Source organism: Cyanistes caeruleus, chromosome Z, assembly GCF_971803275.1.
Source record: "Cyanistes caeruleus chromosome Z, bCyaCae1.hap1.1, whole genome shotgun sequence".
Taxonomy (NCBI): Eukaryota; Metazoa; Chordata; class Aves; order Passeriformes; family Paridae; genus Cyanistes; species Cyanistes caeruleus.
This window is the reverse complement of record NC_141732.1, coordinates 62,790,523-62,809,845: the sequence shown is the minus strand read 5'-3', so window position 1 is coordinate 62,809,845 and position 19,323 is coordinate 62,790,523. Positions and strand designations below refer to the sequence as shown.

General features: G+C 35.8%; 1 protein-coding gene across 7 annotated transcripts in view; it reads right to left on the bottom strand.

Moving 5' to 3' along the window:
- Positions 1–831: 831 nt before the first annotated feature.
- The window catches only part of PDE4D (phosphodiesterase 4D), a 491,756-nt gene continuing 473,264 nt past the window's right edge, over positions 832–19,323 (bottom strand). For 5 of the 7 annotated variants that reach the window (XM_086867130.1, XM_086867127.1, XM_086867132.1 and 2 more), the window contains 9 exons: positions 18,625–18,718; positions 14,591–14,763; positions 13,518–13,616; positions 13,264–13,428; positions 11,503–11,602; positions 7,622–7,776; positions 6,977–7,099; positions 6,329–6,511; positions 832–5,771 (listed from right to left, as the gene is read on the bottom strand). In XM_086867130.1, coding sequence (XP_086723256.1) covers positions 5,361–5,771; positions 6,329–6,511; positions 6,977–7,099; positions 7,622–7,776; positions 11,503–11,602; positions 13,264–13,428; positions 13,518–13,616; positions 14,591–14,763; positions 18,625–18,718 — 1,503 coding nt within the window. In that variant the 3' untranslated portion in view covers positions 832–5,360. Of the gene's footprint in view, positions 5,772–6,328; positions 6,512–6,976; positions 7,100–7,621; positions 7,777–11,502; positions 11,603–13,263; positions 13,429–13,517; positions 13,617–13,957; positions 14,024–14,590; positions 14,764–18,624; positions 18,719–19,323 lie in introns of all 7 variants that reach the window. The other 2 variants (XM_086867128.1, XM_086867129.1) reach the window with 1 other exon arrangement.

Genomic DNA, 19,323 nt, shown 5'->3' with positions numbered 1-19,323 from the left:
GCAGACACTGACAAAGTAGTGCCAGAGGATGCAGGAAGGAAGCCGTGAGCTACTGCTGACAGCTTCAGGCTTATGCACAGCTTTGGTAGCTGATCTGCTTACTGAAAAGGTTTTAGTACTGCCAACAATAATTTGAGACTCCTTCCTCCGTAAAATAATAGCCATTTTTTTTTCATTAGGGCAGCTGGAAACATGCAAGGAGGAGCCTGACAGGAGTGACAGACATCATCTAACTTACCCACCCATTGTAGCATCCTTCATCTTCCACACATACCACTAAGCAGCATTTTCTGACACAAAGGTGCAAATAAAATGGAGCCCTAAGAATTCATTCTCCTTGCAAACTAACCCCTAAACCCAAAGAAGGATCTAAGAGACTTAAGGAAAAAAATTAACATAGACTTTTTTTGTTTGTTTTTTATTCAACCAGGAACTATTTTCATGTAAGCAGAGTCCCACAAAATCTCACACTGATCGCAAAAACCAGGCACCTAAAAGGTGCCTGAAATCCACTTTAAGATTTAGACTCATGCTAAGACCATATTTCTTCCTCAAAGAAACACTATAGTTTATGAATTTTATTTTTAAGAGAATTTTTTTTTTTTTTAAATCATCCATTTGGAACAGAGATTGTGGCAACGTTTAACTGTGGCACACTTTTTTCGGTTTGGTTTGGTTTGGTTATGTTTCTTTGTGGTATCCCAGCATATTGCTCCTTTGGACAACCTTAGACATCTAGTTTCTTTAAAGCCATTCGATCCAGTGGCATAATTTCCTGAAAACCACGATTGCACGCCTTTCCATTATAACTACACATCACAAGTTTGTGGATCAGGTTCCTTAAGAAACACCATATTTTATTGACTTTTCTGGCTCACATTTATTTTTTATTATCCATGAGAAACACTATTCTGACAAAATACAGTAATCAAATTATTCTGGAAATGTATTTTCTCTTAAGCTTTCAAAACGATGGGATGCATGTAAAAAAAGTTAACATTCAAAAAAAAATAAAATACAGTAACTAGGCAGAAACAACACATGCTTTTATTTCCATTGCATATAAAATCTCATATGAAGGTATTGATGTACAGTACTAACCCATAGGCTGTAAGAGAGGCTAAGAAACCAGTGAAAGAATAGCCATGTGCAATGTTCACACAAGTTGCCACTCTCAAGACATCCCCAAAGAAAATACCGAATTAAAACAGTAGCAAGAAATTGTTCAGGATTTCTGTTGTTTTAGTGTCCCTTTTAGACCATATAAAACAAAAGCATTCGAATTCCTTTGGGCCAGGGCTGCTAAAATCTACAGTTTGTGTCAAAAAGGAGATTCCATTTTTTTTTTGTTGGAAAAGAATCTCTCCTTTCACTAATAAGTCGCAAGTTACTGGGGCTATGCATCACTGAAAAGCAGAAGAGGTATTTACCTCACTCTGGCAAATTCAGTGATACCAGCTCTGAGTTATTTGGAGCAATGTGACAAGTCAAACAGCAAGAGCTGCTCAGTCCAACCTGCAAACCTAATAGAAGTGTTATTAAAACATCTAACAGTTTACTGCTCTTCTGTAGAGCTAGTGCACTATGCTACACACACCTGCACAAAGCTTTAGCTACACCTATATAAAATAAACTTTGGCTACTTGTAACACTAATATTGGAAAGCATTTCCAAGACTGAAGTTGTATATCCTACTATGGATTCTACTTATACAGTGATCATTTGTGCTACTAAAGAAGAGACATTACAGACAATTGTAAAAGTGTATGAGTTACACCCTCTTATTTCTGATCATTCCATTTCACAATATGCATTAAAATCAAATGTTTATTAGAGATGCTTTCCAAAGCTGTTTCAGTGCATTTCAGCACTGAAATGCAGCATCAATTATTTATCTTTTTTAGGAACAAAAAATGGCTGCAATAATCCCCAATTACAGGCTGTAAAAAGATATTCAGAGATAATACAATTACATTACCAGAAGTCCGCAAAAGCTTGAACTTCCAGCAGGGTCAAGAATGAAAATTTATTGTAGTATTACACGTATTAGCTCATAAGAGTATCCCCCATCGGTTAGCAACTAAAAATATGGTATAAATGCCCAGCCCCAGCCCCAAGGCTACCTTACTTTTCAAATGCAGCTAAACAAGAAAATATTGTTTAAAGTTAAGGCACAGCCCTGGGACCAAAGACCTGCAGCTTTTTAAATCGATATATCTTTATGTATTTTATACTTTTCTTGAATCTTCCATAAACGAGCTCTGTGGTGACACTGAATATATTACAGGAGAAGAAATGTACAAGGAATATGTATACACAATAGTCATTCTCTCACCAAGAGTTTCCAGATACAGCAACACCACCCTGACAAGGGTGATGTTATAATAAGAACGGATAATTTACAATAAACATTACAGTATGTACATTACAATAAATACATGGTTGTAAACAGAGACAAACAAGACTGTATTACAGGTAAGGTCATTTGGTGAGAAAAATGCATGGCACAAAAAATAAATAATGCATTTGAAAAGAGCTGTCAAAGCTTTCTATAAAATCCACTTCATTCAAGTTTTTAAACTTCTGAATGCTATTTGTTCTATCTATATTCTTTCACTATCTTTTTTTTAGTGACACAAAACAATTTAAGAATTTAAATACAGCATTACGGAGTACAGCAACTTGCAAGCTAAAGTGTACTTTTATAAACAAGATGATTTTTCTGTTTTCCTCCCACTCAATATGCACTCACTGCATTTTTTTATGGCAAAAATATTCACAACACATAAAGCCACTTGTAAATTGTATTGTTTTAAAGCAGTGTACAATGCTAAAACACACTTTGGCAAAAGAGGAAAAAAAAGATTGTACAGTGCATTATATCCCCAACTCTAAGAAACGATATCATATGATTTGATTGTCCACATGTACAGGTGGATATCTCACAATATGGTTTTATGTTTATTTACTTTCAATTAGTGCAGAAACAACCTTCCAGGTCCTACTGATTATTCTGGAATTTATATTGCTTTTCCGCTACTGAGGTTCCAGGCACTCTTGGGGGCTGAAAGGACTTTTAGATGGATCAGGTTCAGCAAGAAATGGTGAAAAAAAAAAAAAAAAAAGAATTAAAAAAAAGTCAAAACATAAAAAAACCCCATGAGTTATCTTCATTCTTTTACTCCTTCTGCATGTTCTGTGCTAAGGCCCTGTGAGTCTAATGGTAAAAAAAAATATGGCCTGGATATAGAAGAATGCAAATTTTATTTAAAAGTTGAATGATTAGCCAATTATAAGTTTCAGGTTTAAAACAGGTTTTATTACAGATCTCTGTTAATTTAAAAGTACCTGCATTCATATCTGCACATTTGCTACAAAAAAATCCAAGGGGAAAATAATGGCTGCTGCTGTCACCTTTTATTAAGAAATTACCTTGTCATTTTAACAGAATTTTACAGCCTGGGAGTCTGCTAGCCTCCTGAGCTAGCTAGGCAACTATTTCCCATCTTCTACACTCAAAACTACAAATCTAATGAAGAGTAAAGTGGAGAAAATAAAATCTCTTCTTCCACGTCGCCAAACAGCTGAAAAATGACAAATATGAACTCCTACCTCCCTTTAGCTTTCCAAGTTATGGAAGCTTTCAGTACCAATCAAACTGAAAGGTAGGATTCCCTTAGCACAAACTGGATAAAGGATGAAAAGATCTAAGATTGAAATAGTGTGGAGAAAACTGCAACTCCAATGATGCACTGCTCATTTATATAACAATATAAAAAGACAAGACTGGTCTGGCTCTTCTTGCAACAAAGACATGAAAAAATAACACTAATCATTATTTTTATGTTGTACACCTCTCAGATTAGCAAATGGTTTAACTAGATAGCTACCCAGATTAAAAGTTACTGGGAGTCATAAACTGGAAATACTACACTAACGTTTTTTTTTTTACCAGAACAAATATTTCATACATTGTATTAGTCTGTTCTGATTTAGCAGTCTGTAGCTCCCAGACAAAAGCAGTCAGAAAAACCATGTTTCAGAGGAAAAAATTTTGTTAGAATACCAAAAGAGGTGCTTTTGTAGTGATGACAATTCATTACTCTTTTTACAGGCTCTGGTCCTGTAAATCCCAGTGTTAGAGGTCCCAGGTGGTATCACTGGGACCACTTCTTTCAATAAGACAGAGTTGGCAGGATCAGGCCACTAGGAGGGAAAAATCACTATATAAGTCCACTAACACATCTGGGAAAATTGTGATAAAAAAAAAAAATAAACAATAAAAACTATCATACTGACAAAGTTTTATGCAACACAAAAAAATATTCATGGAACTCACTAATATATAAAATAATATACCTTTACAGCTCAATATTACCATGACATTCTAAGGTGCCAAAAAAAAAATTAAAAAATTAAAAAAAAAAAGAAAGAAAAAAAAAAGAAAAAAAAGAGAAAAAAAGAGAGAGAATTAAAGAAAAAAAACCCTAGAAGTATTATCCAGTGTAGTACAGATTTTGTACTGAAAACTTGTAAGTTACTCTTTGGAAAAAAATAACCAGTGGTGGATAAAAGTGGTTCTTTTTAAATATAATACCTTGGTTTATTTAATAAAAGTAAGCTCTAAAAAAGATCTCTCTCGCATATTATACAAAATGGAGAGGTTAGTGCAACCCACTGGGTCACATTTTTTTCAGTCATGTCTCAGAAGATTAGAAATTAGAAAATTATGCAATTTTCACAGCTTATCTTCATGTTGATAACAGAACCCATTTGTGTCCCAACATTTTTGTGAATTTGTTTTTCAGTCAGAACCTCAATGTTTTTTCTTTCTGTTTCCTCCAAAGATGAACATTATCCAGTATCTTACAATACAATACAATGAATTCAAAAACTATCAAAGCATAACAACATTCATTTGGCAGGTGGTACTCCTCTGAAAGCATTTGCTTTCTTTAGTGGAATCTGCCAAATAGAGACCTCTTTAAAATGTAATTTATGGATGCTCTCCCCCTGCTTTCTGACACCATGGAGGTGCAAATTCTGGTTACAATATTCCTGAGTGCCAAACTGAGTCATCAACTTCAGTTTTGATCAACAATCATCCTGGCAGACAACACCAAGTTCTGACCACGTTGTTGTAGTATGTGATATATACTTTGGAAATCATTACCTACATTTAAAAAAAAAACCAACCCCCCCTAAAAAGAAAGTGAAATTTTCCCAGCTCTACCCCCCACAAAAAACAAAACAAAACAAACAAAAAAAAAACCAACAAAACAAAACAAAACAAAACAAAATAAAACAGAGAAGAGGAAAAGAAAGAGAGAGCAAGAGAGAAAGAGACTGTGTTTTCATTGTTATGTGTCAGAAGAATGTTCTTCTACCACACAAGGCTCTGCTGCTTGGTTATCCTCCTCTTCCACTTCCCCTACTTGCTCATCTAGAGGAATTTCAGTGGATTCTGAATCCTGGGTACAAAGAGTCTTGGAGTCACTGAAGCTGGCGTCTTCTTCCACTTGACTTCCACTGTCTTTTTCGGTGTCTGACTCCCCATCTTCCTCCAGTGTTAGCTCAAACTGGAATTTTTCAGTTTGACCCTGCTTTCCCGCTTCCTTTTCTTCAGGTGCAGGAGAGGGACTTCGAGGGATTGTGCTCTGGTACCATTCTCGATTGTCCTCCAGTGTATCTAAGATATCCTGGGCATCTGGATGAACGAGATCTGCCCATGTCTCCCACAGAGGATGAACAATGTAATCTATAAAACCCACCTGTTTCAAATAATACAAGAATATGATTATTCACAGAGAAATGAGTAAGTCATGCGAAGTACGAGGAATTTAACACTAGGAAAGGACACAGGATACATTACCCTTAAAGGTGGCTGAAAGGAAACCATACTAGTTTGCATAATAGATAAGGTCTCTTACTTTTCAAAAGTCTGATTCAGGATATTGGATAAGAGCATGGAAAGGGATTTGTTTTCAAGTGAACAGCTCATTCCAAACAATTCCACTGCATCTAGTGAGCCACATGCCTGCTTGATGTTTAATTCTGTTTTTGAAGGAAACCCCAATGTACAATAATCTCTTTTGGCATGTATGCTGCTTTTCAGGTCAGGATAGTAATGGAATCCCTTCAGCAAACATACTGCCATGCACTATGTTTTCATAGTAAAAGTCTCAGTTTGGCTCACTTACTACTGAGGAGCTGAATTAATCAACTCAAGGGGAAGAAAAGGAAAAAGTTAATTCAGAAATCATTCCAAACAAAACTATGTACCATCCTTTTCTTCTAAAAGATTTAACTGCCTTATCAAATCAGTTACCTGTGACTTTTCTACAGATGCATTGTGCTTATCACACATGGGGCTTATCTCCATTCCCCTCTCTCTTTCCCGGTCTCCCTGACGGAAAAATTCCTCCATTATTCTGTCTGTCCATTGGCGGTAGAGATGCAGTGGCTTGGTAGGGTTGCTCAGATCTGCACAGTGCACCATGTTCTGAAGAACCTAGAACAGATTGAACACTTGTGGTGTTATTACATTGAAGAAAAGCAGCTCTTTTTTTTTCTTTACATTTCTGGTGACTGTGAAACGAAAGCTTGAAAATACATGTAATGTAAGATTTATTCCAAACAGCCAAAACTTAAGTGCTTGTGTGCTTCTCAGACTTGCAGTAAGAGCCAGGAACTATGTGGCTTCTGCTACTCTAACGGTCACAAAATCCTTGTGAGAAAAGGAATCACATTTTGGTAATTTGAAGGGAAGGCCGAAGCCTCATTTAGCCCTGAACTACCCTAGCACTTTGTTAGTCTCCCAGGGAGTCACTCAGACCATGTCACTTAGACCTGGGAGGAAACAGAGGGAAGCAGCGAATCGTGGTGCGAAAGAGACAGCTCAAATCCATGCTGGAGAATGGGGATGACAATGTTCATATGGAATACAAGTGATCATCTTCAGAAATCATTTCCTTACCTGAATCCTGTCTGAATAGTTATCAAGAAGCAGGACACCAGAACTGGTCACTTTTTTAGTTTCAACCATAGTTTTTAAATCAGCCAGTAGATTCATATGCTTAGACATATCTGTTGCAAGTACCTAGAAAAAAAACAAACAAAAAATGAACACTATGCAAATGGTACTACTGGAGTTTCTTTGAAAAATAATTAAACGTATAAATCAAAAGTTTTGGAAGGAATCCATAGCTTCTGTGTCTGAATCCATGATACAGGTATGAGTCCTGTAGGTTCATAACAGTACATTCTCATAGCAGTTATTTTAAGAATATGAAAAAATCATTGCTCAGCATTGTTCAGAATGGACTGATTAGCTCAAATTCATTATTAATTCAGTAGCAAATTTCTAACTGTGATGGTAGAATGGCATACATGTCAGTACAAAACCAGCTTGAGAAAGAATTGTATACTTTCTAGAAATGTTATTGGAAGTTATTGAATCTTAAAAGAATCCACTATGCATGTTTGGGTAAGTCATGACAAAACTTCAAACTTCCACTTCATTGTTTACGGGCTGGATAACGTGTAAATGTTATCATAAAATGCTTCTGTGCTTTATTATTCAATGTACTAGCTCTATGGAAGAAGAAGTCTCAAAACTCACAATGTCAATGACCATTTTCCTCAATGATTGTCTCTGTTTTTTGGTCAAATTTTGGAAAATGTCACAATTTTCTTCCTGTAGCAGCTTGAAACCCACAGCTAAGTGATGATTCTCCAGTACTGATGAGTCATTGTACATCAAGGCGAGTTCAGAATCTGCAATAACAATTGCAGGGCAGAATGTTACTTAAGCCTAGGCTTCTAACACATCCCTTAAGGTCTTTTTCTAATTCATTACATGCATAACAAGATTTACAGATAAACTTTTAATAACAGCCCTGAAAGTTACAGAATTATTGACTGAATATCTTACTAGGTCAAGGCAAAGTATGTTGAGCAAAACAAAGAAAAGGCTTTGCAATGATGCATGTACACATGTGGCAAGTTTGAAAAAATACAACAAAGGTGATTTTCAGAATAAATTTTTTATATCTGCATGAGGTAACTTAGAAAATATTATATGCATAATATATGCATAAACACACCTCAACTAAATCACCCTCCGATGCGGTGTCTTTTTCATGCTTCTCTCCATCCTAAATTTCGAAAATACCTAAAATTCTATTGTTTCAATATTCCCAGCTTTTCAGCACTTTGACCTGGGAATACTCTGCTGAGGCTTTTCTGCAGGTCTGCTGCAGAGCACACGCTTCTTGGTTTTCAAATCATGTCCTTCTGCAGTTATCTAAGACGCTCAGATGCCTAGTGAACTAGGCGTACAGTCATTAGTCCATGACAACTGAGGGCTGGTAGGATGGGAACAGCCACCCTTCTGTCTTTCTCATGTAATGTCACATGGTGTGAAACTGCAGGCAGTGGCCTTGCCTGCTGCCTTGTGTTTGAGCCTGGTCAGTCCCTGATGCTGCCTGCAATGCTGTCTTGACCAATGGAATTATCCTTACCTCAGTCACCCCATGTGGCCGTGAGAGAAACACAGGCTTTCCCAGCCATGCCTGTGCTAAGGCTCACCTGTAAGGTCAGCTTAGACCTGCTGAACAGACAGCTCTGAAAAATCGAAGCAGGTATGAAACTTTCTGCACAGCTTTAGCTTTAACCCAGGAACACTGCACAGTCAGCTTGCATATGCTTTAAGATATAACTTGTAAATAAATCTATCACAAAGAAAACTCAAATAATTTTAAGCAATCATACTTTTCATGTGCTACATTAACTTCTGTTTATTACAGCTGTTCTAGCCTAAGTCTAGACACACATCAGTCTATTCCACTCTTTGTCCTCTTTTCTTCTTTTGCAGCAGAAATGTTTTAAAATGTCTCTGGTTCAATGGGAGACCTCTAAAAGCTTTGATCCTCAGGTTTCATTAATCTCATTATCTATTCTCCTTCTGTCTTCCTCTCCTGTCTTGAATAAATCAATCTGTTGAATCAGGAAAGCATTCCTCTGCCTTTCCTTCTCCCAAAGGCAGCAAAACCTTTGGTAACAACAGAAGTAGAAAGAATGCAAGTTTGTAAAATGATCTCTCTATTGTCTTTCTCAGGACACATACAAAGCTTGCATACTTGTCTTTCCTATGCAGAAAACAGGCACTAGTTTATTTTCCTTTCTAACAGCCTTCTGATTCACTGCAACTGCAAAACACTCCACATTGCCAAAATACTTCGGAAGAGCTGGAGCTAGACACAGCTAAAATTCACTCAACTTCAAAATTGATGTAAAAATGGAAGAAAGCTCCCCCTTGGTAATCTGGGTTACATATTATAAGATTCAAGAATATTTTTCTGCAAGGACGGAGTTACAGTGGTAAAATAAGCATCTCCTCTGATGCCAAAACACTTTATATTTGTTTGTTCTTTAATAGCATGCAAGAGTTTAGGTAACAACTCTGTAATAGACTTTAAATAGGAATAGAATAGAAAAATCCCAAGACTTATTGTAAAAAATAAGATGAAAATATGGCAAGTATGTACATACTTTAAGTAACTAAGTCAATAATGGTTTTTTTAAAAATGCATTCTTATATTTGGTGAAATGTAAATTTCTTATATTTAGTGAAATATGTATTTAGTGAAATCTTAATACATTGTTTGGTTCACTGGAAAAACAAAATTAGATGGAAGTGAATCTTCTAGAGATTAGGAAAATTTCTGATTTGAGAAACACACATTAAATTCTCCTTTTCTGTCTCTGTTCCTGCAGTTTATTCCTTGTACACAGAACAATTTAAAAGAAACAAAATCTTTTTCCTTCTTTCAGCCTTGCAACAGCAGTTTCAATTAGTGTTGTTACTTGACTGGCACATAAGCCTCCTTTATCAAAAGCTGAATGGAGAAAAACATGATATATTTTCTGAGCTGGTAATTATGAGCATGAGTATGACTCCTGTATTAGCTGAATTTCAATCTATCTAACTAGAAGTAAAAGCTTTATGCACCACTACTTGTCCCTTCAACTAAGCCAACCCTCTTAAACCTGAACAATACATTGATTTGCTCATAAAACCTTGGAGCCATCAATATAAACTGGTACTCAATTTCTGACTTAACAAGTAAAAAAAAGGCTTTACTTACATATGCCCACTCTTAAGAATTCAGGTATTATCAACATTTTTTTGCACAAAGTTTGATTCACTCTCTGCCTTTATTGCACTGCTGAATTGTACTGGTCCCCAGTAAGGGACAAAAAAATCCAGTCAATATTAATCCTCTTCCATGTGGATGAGTCATCAAATTCAATTTTATTATAGGGTGGCCCTTAGGCCATTGAGACAAACAAAACAAAGTGCAGGCTAAACTGAAGTGCATGTCTTATTTGAATATTATTTGAATTTGAACAGCAGCAATGAGTCAGAGGAGGAGCTTCCTTTTTCAAATTCTACTGCTGATTTGAGGTCATTCTATTTTAACATTGTGAAATAGATTCACCCATATGCAGAAGTGACAGTATCTATAAATGTGCAACCAGATGGGTCAAATACACAGCACTGGGTATGCTTCCATTTCTGTTGCTTTTTCTTCTTCTCTGCTTGGAATATTAGTATTATTTAAACCCTGTACTTCTGGGTCACTTACCATAAAAGGAGAAGTTGTCAGAGTGCAGAAGAAATAACATAGTATGATGGAACTTGTACTGACCTACAAAGTGCTATCCACTGATAATAGCGCCATAAGTCAACAAAACCCAAGCAGGTTGCCACTGGGACAACAAACCATTGAGTAAATATGTCATGATCAGGTTTAATAAAGTTAACAGTGTTTTTCTTTCAGTAGATGAATAAGGAGTGGATAGACGTTCAGCAATTTTGCAGACAACAGCCTTGAGGAATGCAGAAGTACACTGGGTTTCAAATTTGGAGATGACATTGAGGTCAGAAAAAAAATGAACAGGTTTATCATAGCTTCAGAAACATGGAGAGGAAATTCAGTCTACAAGGCATGAGAAATCAAAAGCCAAGTACAGGATCTGGGAAGAGATTGTCCTGACTGTGTTTGCTAAAAAGAAACTTGCTTTTCTGCTTTCTGAATATCTATCCTTGGTCATTTCATACGTTTCCAGTATAAACACATAAACTCTTGTCTTGTTGTTTGTTTAGTTTTTTTGAATCTTCCTTCATTCTCTTCCTAAAACTTTATCTATTTAATGTAAAGCAACTGTATTTCCAGGAGAGACAACATGCAATACATTGAAACAATGCCAGGTTTATAGTTCATACCTTAGTAATTCCTGCTAGAGTGTACAATGTAAGTTATTTCTAAGGTTACAAAAACTGCAAAGTAATATCAGGTTTTAAATATAAACATGTATGTATTTATTGAGAAAAAAATTAGAACTAGAAGCAAGCAAGGAATGAACTGTGTATTTTTCAGTTGCTATGTGCAAACCTCACAACAAATTTTTGAGAAAACCACTAAACATCAAACTTACTTGTGTTGATAAGAAACTGGTTTGAAACCCCAGGATGATCTACATCATGTATAGCACTGGCAAAAATTGCTGCAAGAATCTCCAAATCAGTGAATACCGCCTAGAATATAATGAAACAGAAATGAATCACCAACCAGTGAAAAAGTGTTTTCAATAAAAAGGACTCTACTTTGAATCTGGATGTGAGCAAACAAAACACATTTGAAATATACCATGATCTCTAGTGACTTTACACACAAGCTATCAAACCCTTTGTGAAATCATTATGTAGAATTTCATAAATATTTCAAGTTTGGCCAAAATAAACTGATTCGTACTTCATACAGAGAGCATCACTAAATTCTGTCACTGCTGAAGTATTTTCAGCTTCAGTCTGTAAATAAATCCACCTTTATTAGACAATTAAGTACAGATTTCTAACTTATAGCACAAGATAAAGTTAAATATTTCACCTTGACTCCTGTGTATTGTCCTGTACTCAAAAGATGCAAATCTCCTACATAATGCTAAAGGAAATAGTGACAGACTACACAAATCTCACTTAGCATTTACTGATTTTCCACTTGGATGAGATTATTTGGAAGACAGGAAAAGAGGACTGCAATGGACTTGCAATGTCACTGAGCCCAGTGCCCTGTTTTCAGAAGCACCCACAAGATGCAAATGCTTTCAAAACTGATCAAGAATGGCTCAGAAGTGCACAGACCAGCAGTGGCACTGGGCAGATATTGCCATTTCACTGGCTAAAGCTCTGCTGATAAGAAGGCCATGGAAAAAAAAACAAACCTGATCTATAAAAAAACCCCAAAATTTTACTGATGACTAGTTTAGCTGTGTGGTGTAGCCAGCGGTGTTTTAAGAACATTATCTGATCTTTCTTCTTGAGAGCAAGAAAATTTTTCTCAAGAGATTTCCAACTCTTTGAGAATACAAGCTTTCCAGCAGTCTCAAAATCCACTATTTTTAAGAAGGTAGAACAGGTATATTCAGTAACATGAAATACTGACCATTAAAGGAAAGAGTCAAAATGCAGCCCTTTTTGAAAATGAGGGTAAATCCTTTTGAACTAATACAATTTCTACTGCTTTTTTTCTAACCATTTGCTGGGATATATCATTGTTTGCTATGTTAAGACCTGAACTGTGCTTAAAAGAGGGAAAATCTCCAAATTTCACATCCTTTTACTTCAGATATTTAAGAACTTTCAAGAAGGTAATTGCTTCAGAAAGAACAGATTACTTTTTTCCCAATTTTGAAATATTTATGGGGTGAGAGGGAGGTCGGGGGAGGGGGGGAGTAAAAAAAAGACATAGTCCAGTGAAAATTTAGTAGATGTTCCAATCTGTCTTAGAAATAAATACAAAAGTAGCCTTTCCGGATCAGAATAAACTTTCCTAAGAAATCCCATTTACTGTGTTTAGGTAGAGTACCACATTGGAAATTACTACAGAACAGCATGTATAAATAATAAGATGGTGGAAACAAGATATGCATTGTGTTATGGTGAAAAGGGTTATGACAGCAAAAACCTGCATGATATACAATGAAAAGATGTGATATTTTCTGCACGATATTTACATGTAACTTTGATCCCCACAAAATATCTTTAAAAGAACAGAATTCATTAAAGAAATGTTAAGATTTATTTTAAAAAACAATAAACTAAGATCAGAAACTAAGATCTTTAATATTTAGTTCAGAAGACTCTCAGTGCATCCTCTTCTCTCACAACTGCCCCTTCTTTTCTTCAATGTAGTTTACCTCTAATGCTGGGGTTGACAGTAGGACATGGGTAGATTGAACAACATCTGCAGCATGTATGTTGTTGTGGTATGCCACATCTGCATGGTAATGGTCTTCCAGGGTCATCAAGTAAGTTATTAAAGTATCTACTGGAATCTTAAAAGTTTTTAACAAGTCCCGCTCCTATAAAAGTAAAGGAAAACCAATTAGATTTCGAAGCACAGAACAGTCTCCAAGATAAGAAAAAAAGCAGCATGACTGCTCCTACTTGCCTGAAAAATAGTGTGCATGATGACAGTCAGAGGTCTGTTTCCAGATAACTCTGCCACTCTGAAGACCTGAAGGCCCCACTTGTTCAAATCTTCAAGTTCCTAGAAGACAATCAAGCAATGAGCAGATTGAAACCTAATACAAAAAATCCTGTAATTTTTGAGGGAAGCAATTATAGAGGACTCATTCAAACCTGGGCACTGTGCAAGTTACATGCTCAACTTTGCAAGGGCGGAACTCTAAAATCCACACCTGCTACTAATCTTGCAATATTGGAATTTACATCTACCCATTCTTCAGATTTTACTTGTCTAAGCAGGAAATACTGTCTCTTAAGTGGATTGCTCCACAGGGAAAAATTCTGCAGTATCTCGAATGAGTTTAACTGAAACACTTTGCTATCTCACTGTCTGTTGTCAACGAAGTTCAGGGAGGAGAAAACCTCCAGAGATGCTGTGATTCTGCTGCTCTCTCCCTGGTTCTCAGAAACACTCTTCAAATAAGGTTCCTGAAAATGTTAGGATAGGCATATTTTAAAATGCAAAACTCAGCCAAAAGTCCCTTCATACAAATTTTTTGTTATTACCAAGTAGTTAGCTGCTGGTGCAGAAAATAATACAAAATTTCATTAAAAAATAAGAGAAAGGATGTACATAAAATGATACAGCTAAAAATAGGATGGGTTGCTCTAATACAATGTACCTTTGTGCATTTTAAAAAAATAAGGTAGCTATCTATACATTTTAATTCCTGTGACATTATGTAATACTTTTACTCCTCAATTTTCAGATACTGTTTATGAATAGGCAGCTTTCTCAATGAATACACAAACGCTAATTTACATTCTGTCTCTAGATGAAATTGTCTTCTTGCTGAAATTAACCCTTATGATATGATTCGGATTTAACTTGCTATTCTTCCACTCCAACGAATTTGGATTATTTCAAGTGATAACAATGCTTGCTGCTGCAGCTTGAAATCAATATGTATAAGCAGAGGATGGAATAATTCTGAAAAGTCCACACTCTGTTTATATAAATTCAAGGATATATATATATATATATATTTTTTCTACCTTGGCAAGGACGTCTTCTTGGTCTGTTTTAACTCCAAACCTGGGAATACTGGAATTAGTTAGGCTGGAGCTGTGCATGAGTTTTTTGACTCCACTGATCTGGGACATTGGCCTCTTCTTTTTCTCTTTCTCTTTCTGTGTTGGAGACGGGATTTCAACTTCATGTTGCTTGTCTTCAAAAAAATGAATAAAAAGAAAATAATTAATAAAATAATTATAAATATTATAAAATTCACTGTTGAGTTGTACCTTGTGGACTTTTAAATTGGTAGAAAAACTTGTTTTAAGATTTTGCAACAGATTCTTTCTATCAAGATCACTAAACCCATGAAGAGTTAAATATAGACTTATACTTCAGTACAAGAAGATCTCTTTTACTCAAATTGCCTCATTATTTCTGAATTGGCTTTAAAAGCAACTTGTGACTGTCTGATTACCACTTCTGCCATATCCCTAGTGCTGTAGAAAGGGTCAATCATCTCAGTATAAAAACGTTATTACAACCGCACAGGAATACATTTTGCAAGAAAAAATAACTCTGTCTCTTTTATTCAGGACAAACGTTCTCTGAAACTGTATTTCAAAAACTGTCCATGTCCATCCTCATGTAAACCTTTAGAAAACTTTTTCAGGACTCAGAAGGATTTATTACTTGTGGACTGGTCCTGTCTGCTAAGACTGTACAACTTGGAAAGCCTTTTGCCAGCCACATCTGCAAGTACTTTGGGCTGCTGGCAGTTCATGCCACCAATGCTATGTTTCTGCACCTCCCGAATAGAGTCAATGACAAAGACAAAACCAGGGCTTTGTTAACCTCTAAGTTTTGCTGTGGGCTTTTGCCTCCATAGCAGCATCGCCAGCATCACTTGACAAAATTTACCTAGGTATGTGCCAGCAAAACTTCAGATAATAATTAAACTGAGAGTAAAGTACGTTTAGGCAACTGCCAAATGATTGCTGCAAAACCAGTGTGGGGATTGTGCAGCATTGCAAGCATCTGCCTCAAAGAAATCCATGTTAGTGTAGTGAAGGGCTTTTCTGACAAAACCACTAGGAACATGAATTATTTTTTGTTCCTTTTATTCATACTGTATTTCAATCTGGAGTTGAATAACTCCCTTCAAATTATCTCTTTTTCTTTTCTGCTGAAATTTACCTCTACCTTTTCTATATTCCTCAAGGAATATACCAGTTAAACCAAAAAAATCCAGAAAAGATATGTGTTTCTGATATAGGAGAGGATCCAAAACAGCTAAAAAACACCTAAACCAAAATAAAACTTGTAAAGAAAGTAAGCAAAATTGGGATTAAAATTTAAAAAAACAAACAACATGTGTGTTTTTTCCTTTCTGCAATACTCATTTCCAATACAGACTTTGAAACCAGATGAGGTTGACAAGTCCATTTCTAATTACCAGCTTGTTATATGTTTACCTCTTCACATCCTTTTCTCTTTATTTTATTTTATTTTATTTTTTTATTTTTTTTTTTTAATTATCCTTTGGCAGATACATTTAATGGACACCTCAAATTCCGAACAAATCACAAGGAAGAAGAGACTTTGGAAAAGTCACCAGGTAGCAGCCTGCAGCACTGAGTTCCCGGACTTCCCCATCATACTTCACCACCCCCCTTGTACGGAGAAAAGGGGAGGCAGAGCATGGCTGCCCTTGTCTGGTGCAAGCTGACAGCAGATGAGGAGCTGTTACTTGTGCTTGTGCTTTGATGTTTATGGTTTCAGTCATATGCACAAAGTTTAGACCCATCAAACAGAGATTCTTAAGCTGAGCTGTCAGACTAACTCAAGTGAAACGAAGTGTCTGTCTGAATGACTTTAGATCTCCAGAGAAACTCTGTGGGTCTGCCTCTGCTTTTGTAACTTAGAGCACGCAGGGCTGTGCCCATCTGAACATCCAGAAAAGACAGCTTGCCATTTTGACCCTGTCTAAGCTATGCTCATTGACAGGTTCTCAAACATTTTCCATTCATAGAAAACAGTTAATGACGCTGAAAAATAAACACATTGCATATTATTATACGCAGTCTAGGACCCTTATGTCTTATACACAGATTATATTTCTTGTCATTATAAACAACTCCAAACATTCATATACCCCTAAAGGAAAACACTTTGGTTTTAGTTTTGGTGTTTGTGTGTTTGTGTGTTTGTTTGTTTGTTTTAAATAAGAACAGAAACCCCTGTTTTCTCATGACATCTTCCCAACTTACAAGTGTGAGACAGTTTGTAGATGTTGAGAAAATAAGTTATGTATTAAAAAAAAATAAAATAATAAACTCATTAAATATTTTCAGGGAGAGTAAGTTCTCTATTTACAGAGATGTTCAGAACCAATGGACTTAGACTGCATATTTTGAAAATATTTAAGCAATACATCTGTAAGTGAGGTGTTTCCACTGTTGTGCTGCACTTACACTACAATTTTAAATATCTAGTTTTTCATGCAGACAGAAAAAGTACCTATGGTCCAGTAAATTAGAAGTGTTTGCCTTTCCACCCTCTTTCTTCTCAAGACTGAGATCTCATGCAAAAGGCTGACGGATGCATTTCTTTACCCTGTCAAAGTAAGTCTTAAGCTTTCAAGTGAAAGCAAGCAGAAGCTGGCATCTCAGTCTCCACAGCCTAAGTGGGTCATCCTTTCAGGCGACTGCACACTGTGGTTTTCAGGGCATCTGAAGCTGGGCAATATTGCTTGTCCATGACAGAGGCTTATCCCTCTCTCACTGTCTGAAACCCCGCTGCGCTACAGCAGTTGGCACACTACTGCAACCATGGGCCAGCTGAACAGACACGTTCAGACATCCATTTGGGACAGGGTGACAGGACAAAATGTACATTACAGAAACCCCACTTCTTCCAAAAAAGCCACAAAAAGCACCAGCTACAGTATCTCACACAGAATAAGACAGATCTTAACACGTATGACTGTATCACTTTTTAAAGTACTTGTTATCGTAATTCAGATGTATTTGACTGTGCCTCTCTTATTACAACAGCTTTATGAACCAACAGTATCTTGCTCAAAACATGTTTTGAGATTGCCATATCATATCCAAATATCTTTATTTTCATGTTCAAAATCAACAATATGGAATGAAGTTTTCCTGATTTTCACAATTTTTAGGAAAAAAAAGAAAAGCCATGTTGAAGGAACCATATTCTTTGCAATATTGTGTTGGGCTTTTGTTAATGCTCACATCCCAGCATGCCAAGATCTTGACCTGCAAAAATCTTCCTGGAAAAAGCCAATTCAGATGTTTATTTAATCACATGCACCTAACTGTGCATGTGCAGGCAGGGAATACCAAAATATCTTAACTGCGTGCTGTGAGATTTTATGAGGTTACTTGTGCTTATGTGCTTCTATCACACTGAAACCTCTGCAGTAATTCTGGTAGGAAATCTACCTAATGGTAGAATTCTCTTTAATATATAAATATATATAAATATTTATACATATATATATAAATATATATATAAATATATATAAAGATATAAATATATGTGTGTATATATATGTGTGTGTATATATACACTCATATGTGTGTGTGTATATATATATATATATATATATATATAATTACCACTCTGAGGTTAGCCCAGTTGGTTAGTGCAGGGTTGTAGGTTTGAGCTCTGTATGGGTCATTTACTTAAGAGCTGGACTTGATGACCCTTGTGAGTCCCTTCCAACTCAGAATATTCTGTGAATCTCTGTGATTCTGTATAATGAATTATATAAATTTCTTAATATTGTAGCAATATAGTAGTTGTAATACGTACATGATTATTTATCTGTAATTACACACACAGAGAAATCACATACACAAATTAATTGAGCTGTGAGGAAATGGCTCTAACCTGATCTCTCTGCACACATGCTGACAACAATATGCCAAATGCAGTTTCTGAAAGTAGAAATTAATTTGGAAAGCCACTTGCTTTTAGCCTCTAACATAACCCAGAGAAATATAAAAACCCCCAAAAGGCAAAAAAAATTAACCCTTCATAGTCTTACCTAAGAAAGTGTTTGATATATATTCTGAGACCTGATTGCCTGACCGGCTCATTTCAGAGAGGTGGGTCAGCTCACGGTTGAGCATTCTTTTAAACTGGAAAAGAAAACAAAAAAAAAAATGTATGGTTAGTTACATCAAGATGAATGTTAGTTAGGATAAGAAAATGCAATCACTTTATAGTTGGGGAAAGAACATGTCATTAAGAATATGTACTAAATACAACTGTGAAAGCAGATATCACATATACCAACGATCTACCAACTTATTCATGGATTGGACAATGTCATTCTTAACCTTCTAAATTACACCACAGCAATTCAATGACTAAGGTACAGCGTCCTATTAGTAACTGAAAACTCTAAGGCATTTGCACATACAGAAGTTACAATACTGTCTTCCCAATTTTTCAATTTTAATTTGGAAAATAAATACAAATGTATTTATATAGATGCTGCTCTCTACTAGTTTTCTCACAAGATTTGTAAATGAATCTATTTTTGCATTTTTTGCAATTCATTTGGTAACATTTCAAGTCTATCTTACTTCTCATCATTAATCTACTCAAAATTATTTGACAGCATTACTCCAAACAATCTAAATATGCTATTGATTTCATATTAGCCAATATGAAAAGAGGTAGGTTTCGTTGTCTCTGAGCTAAAACTATTATATTCAACCAGTCCAATGACTTGACCATT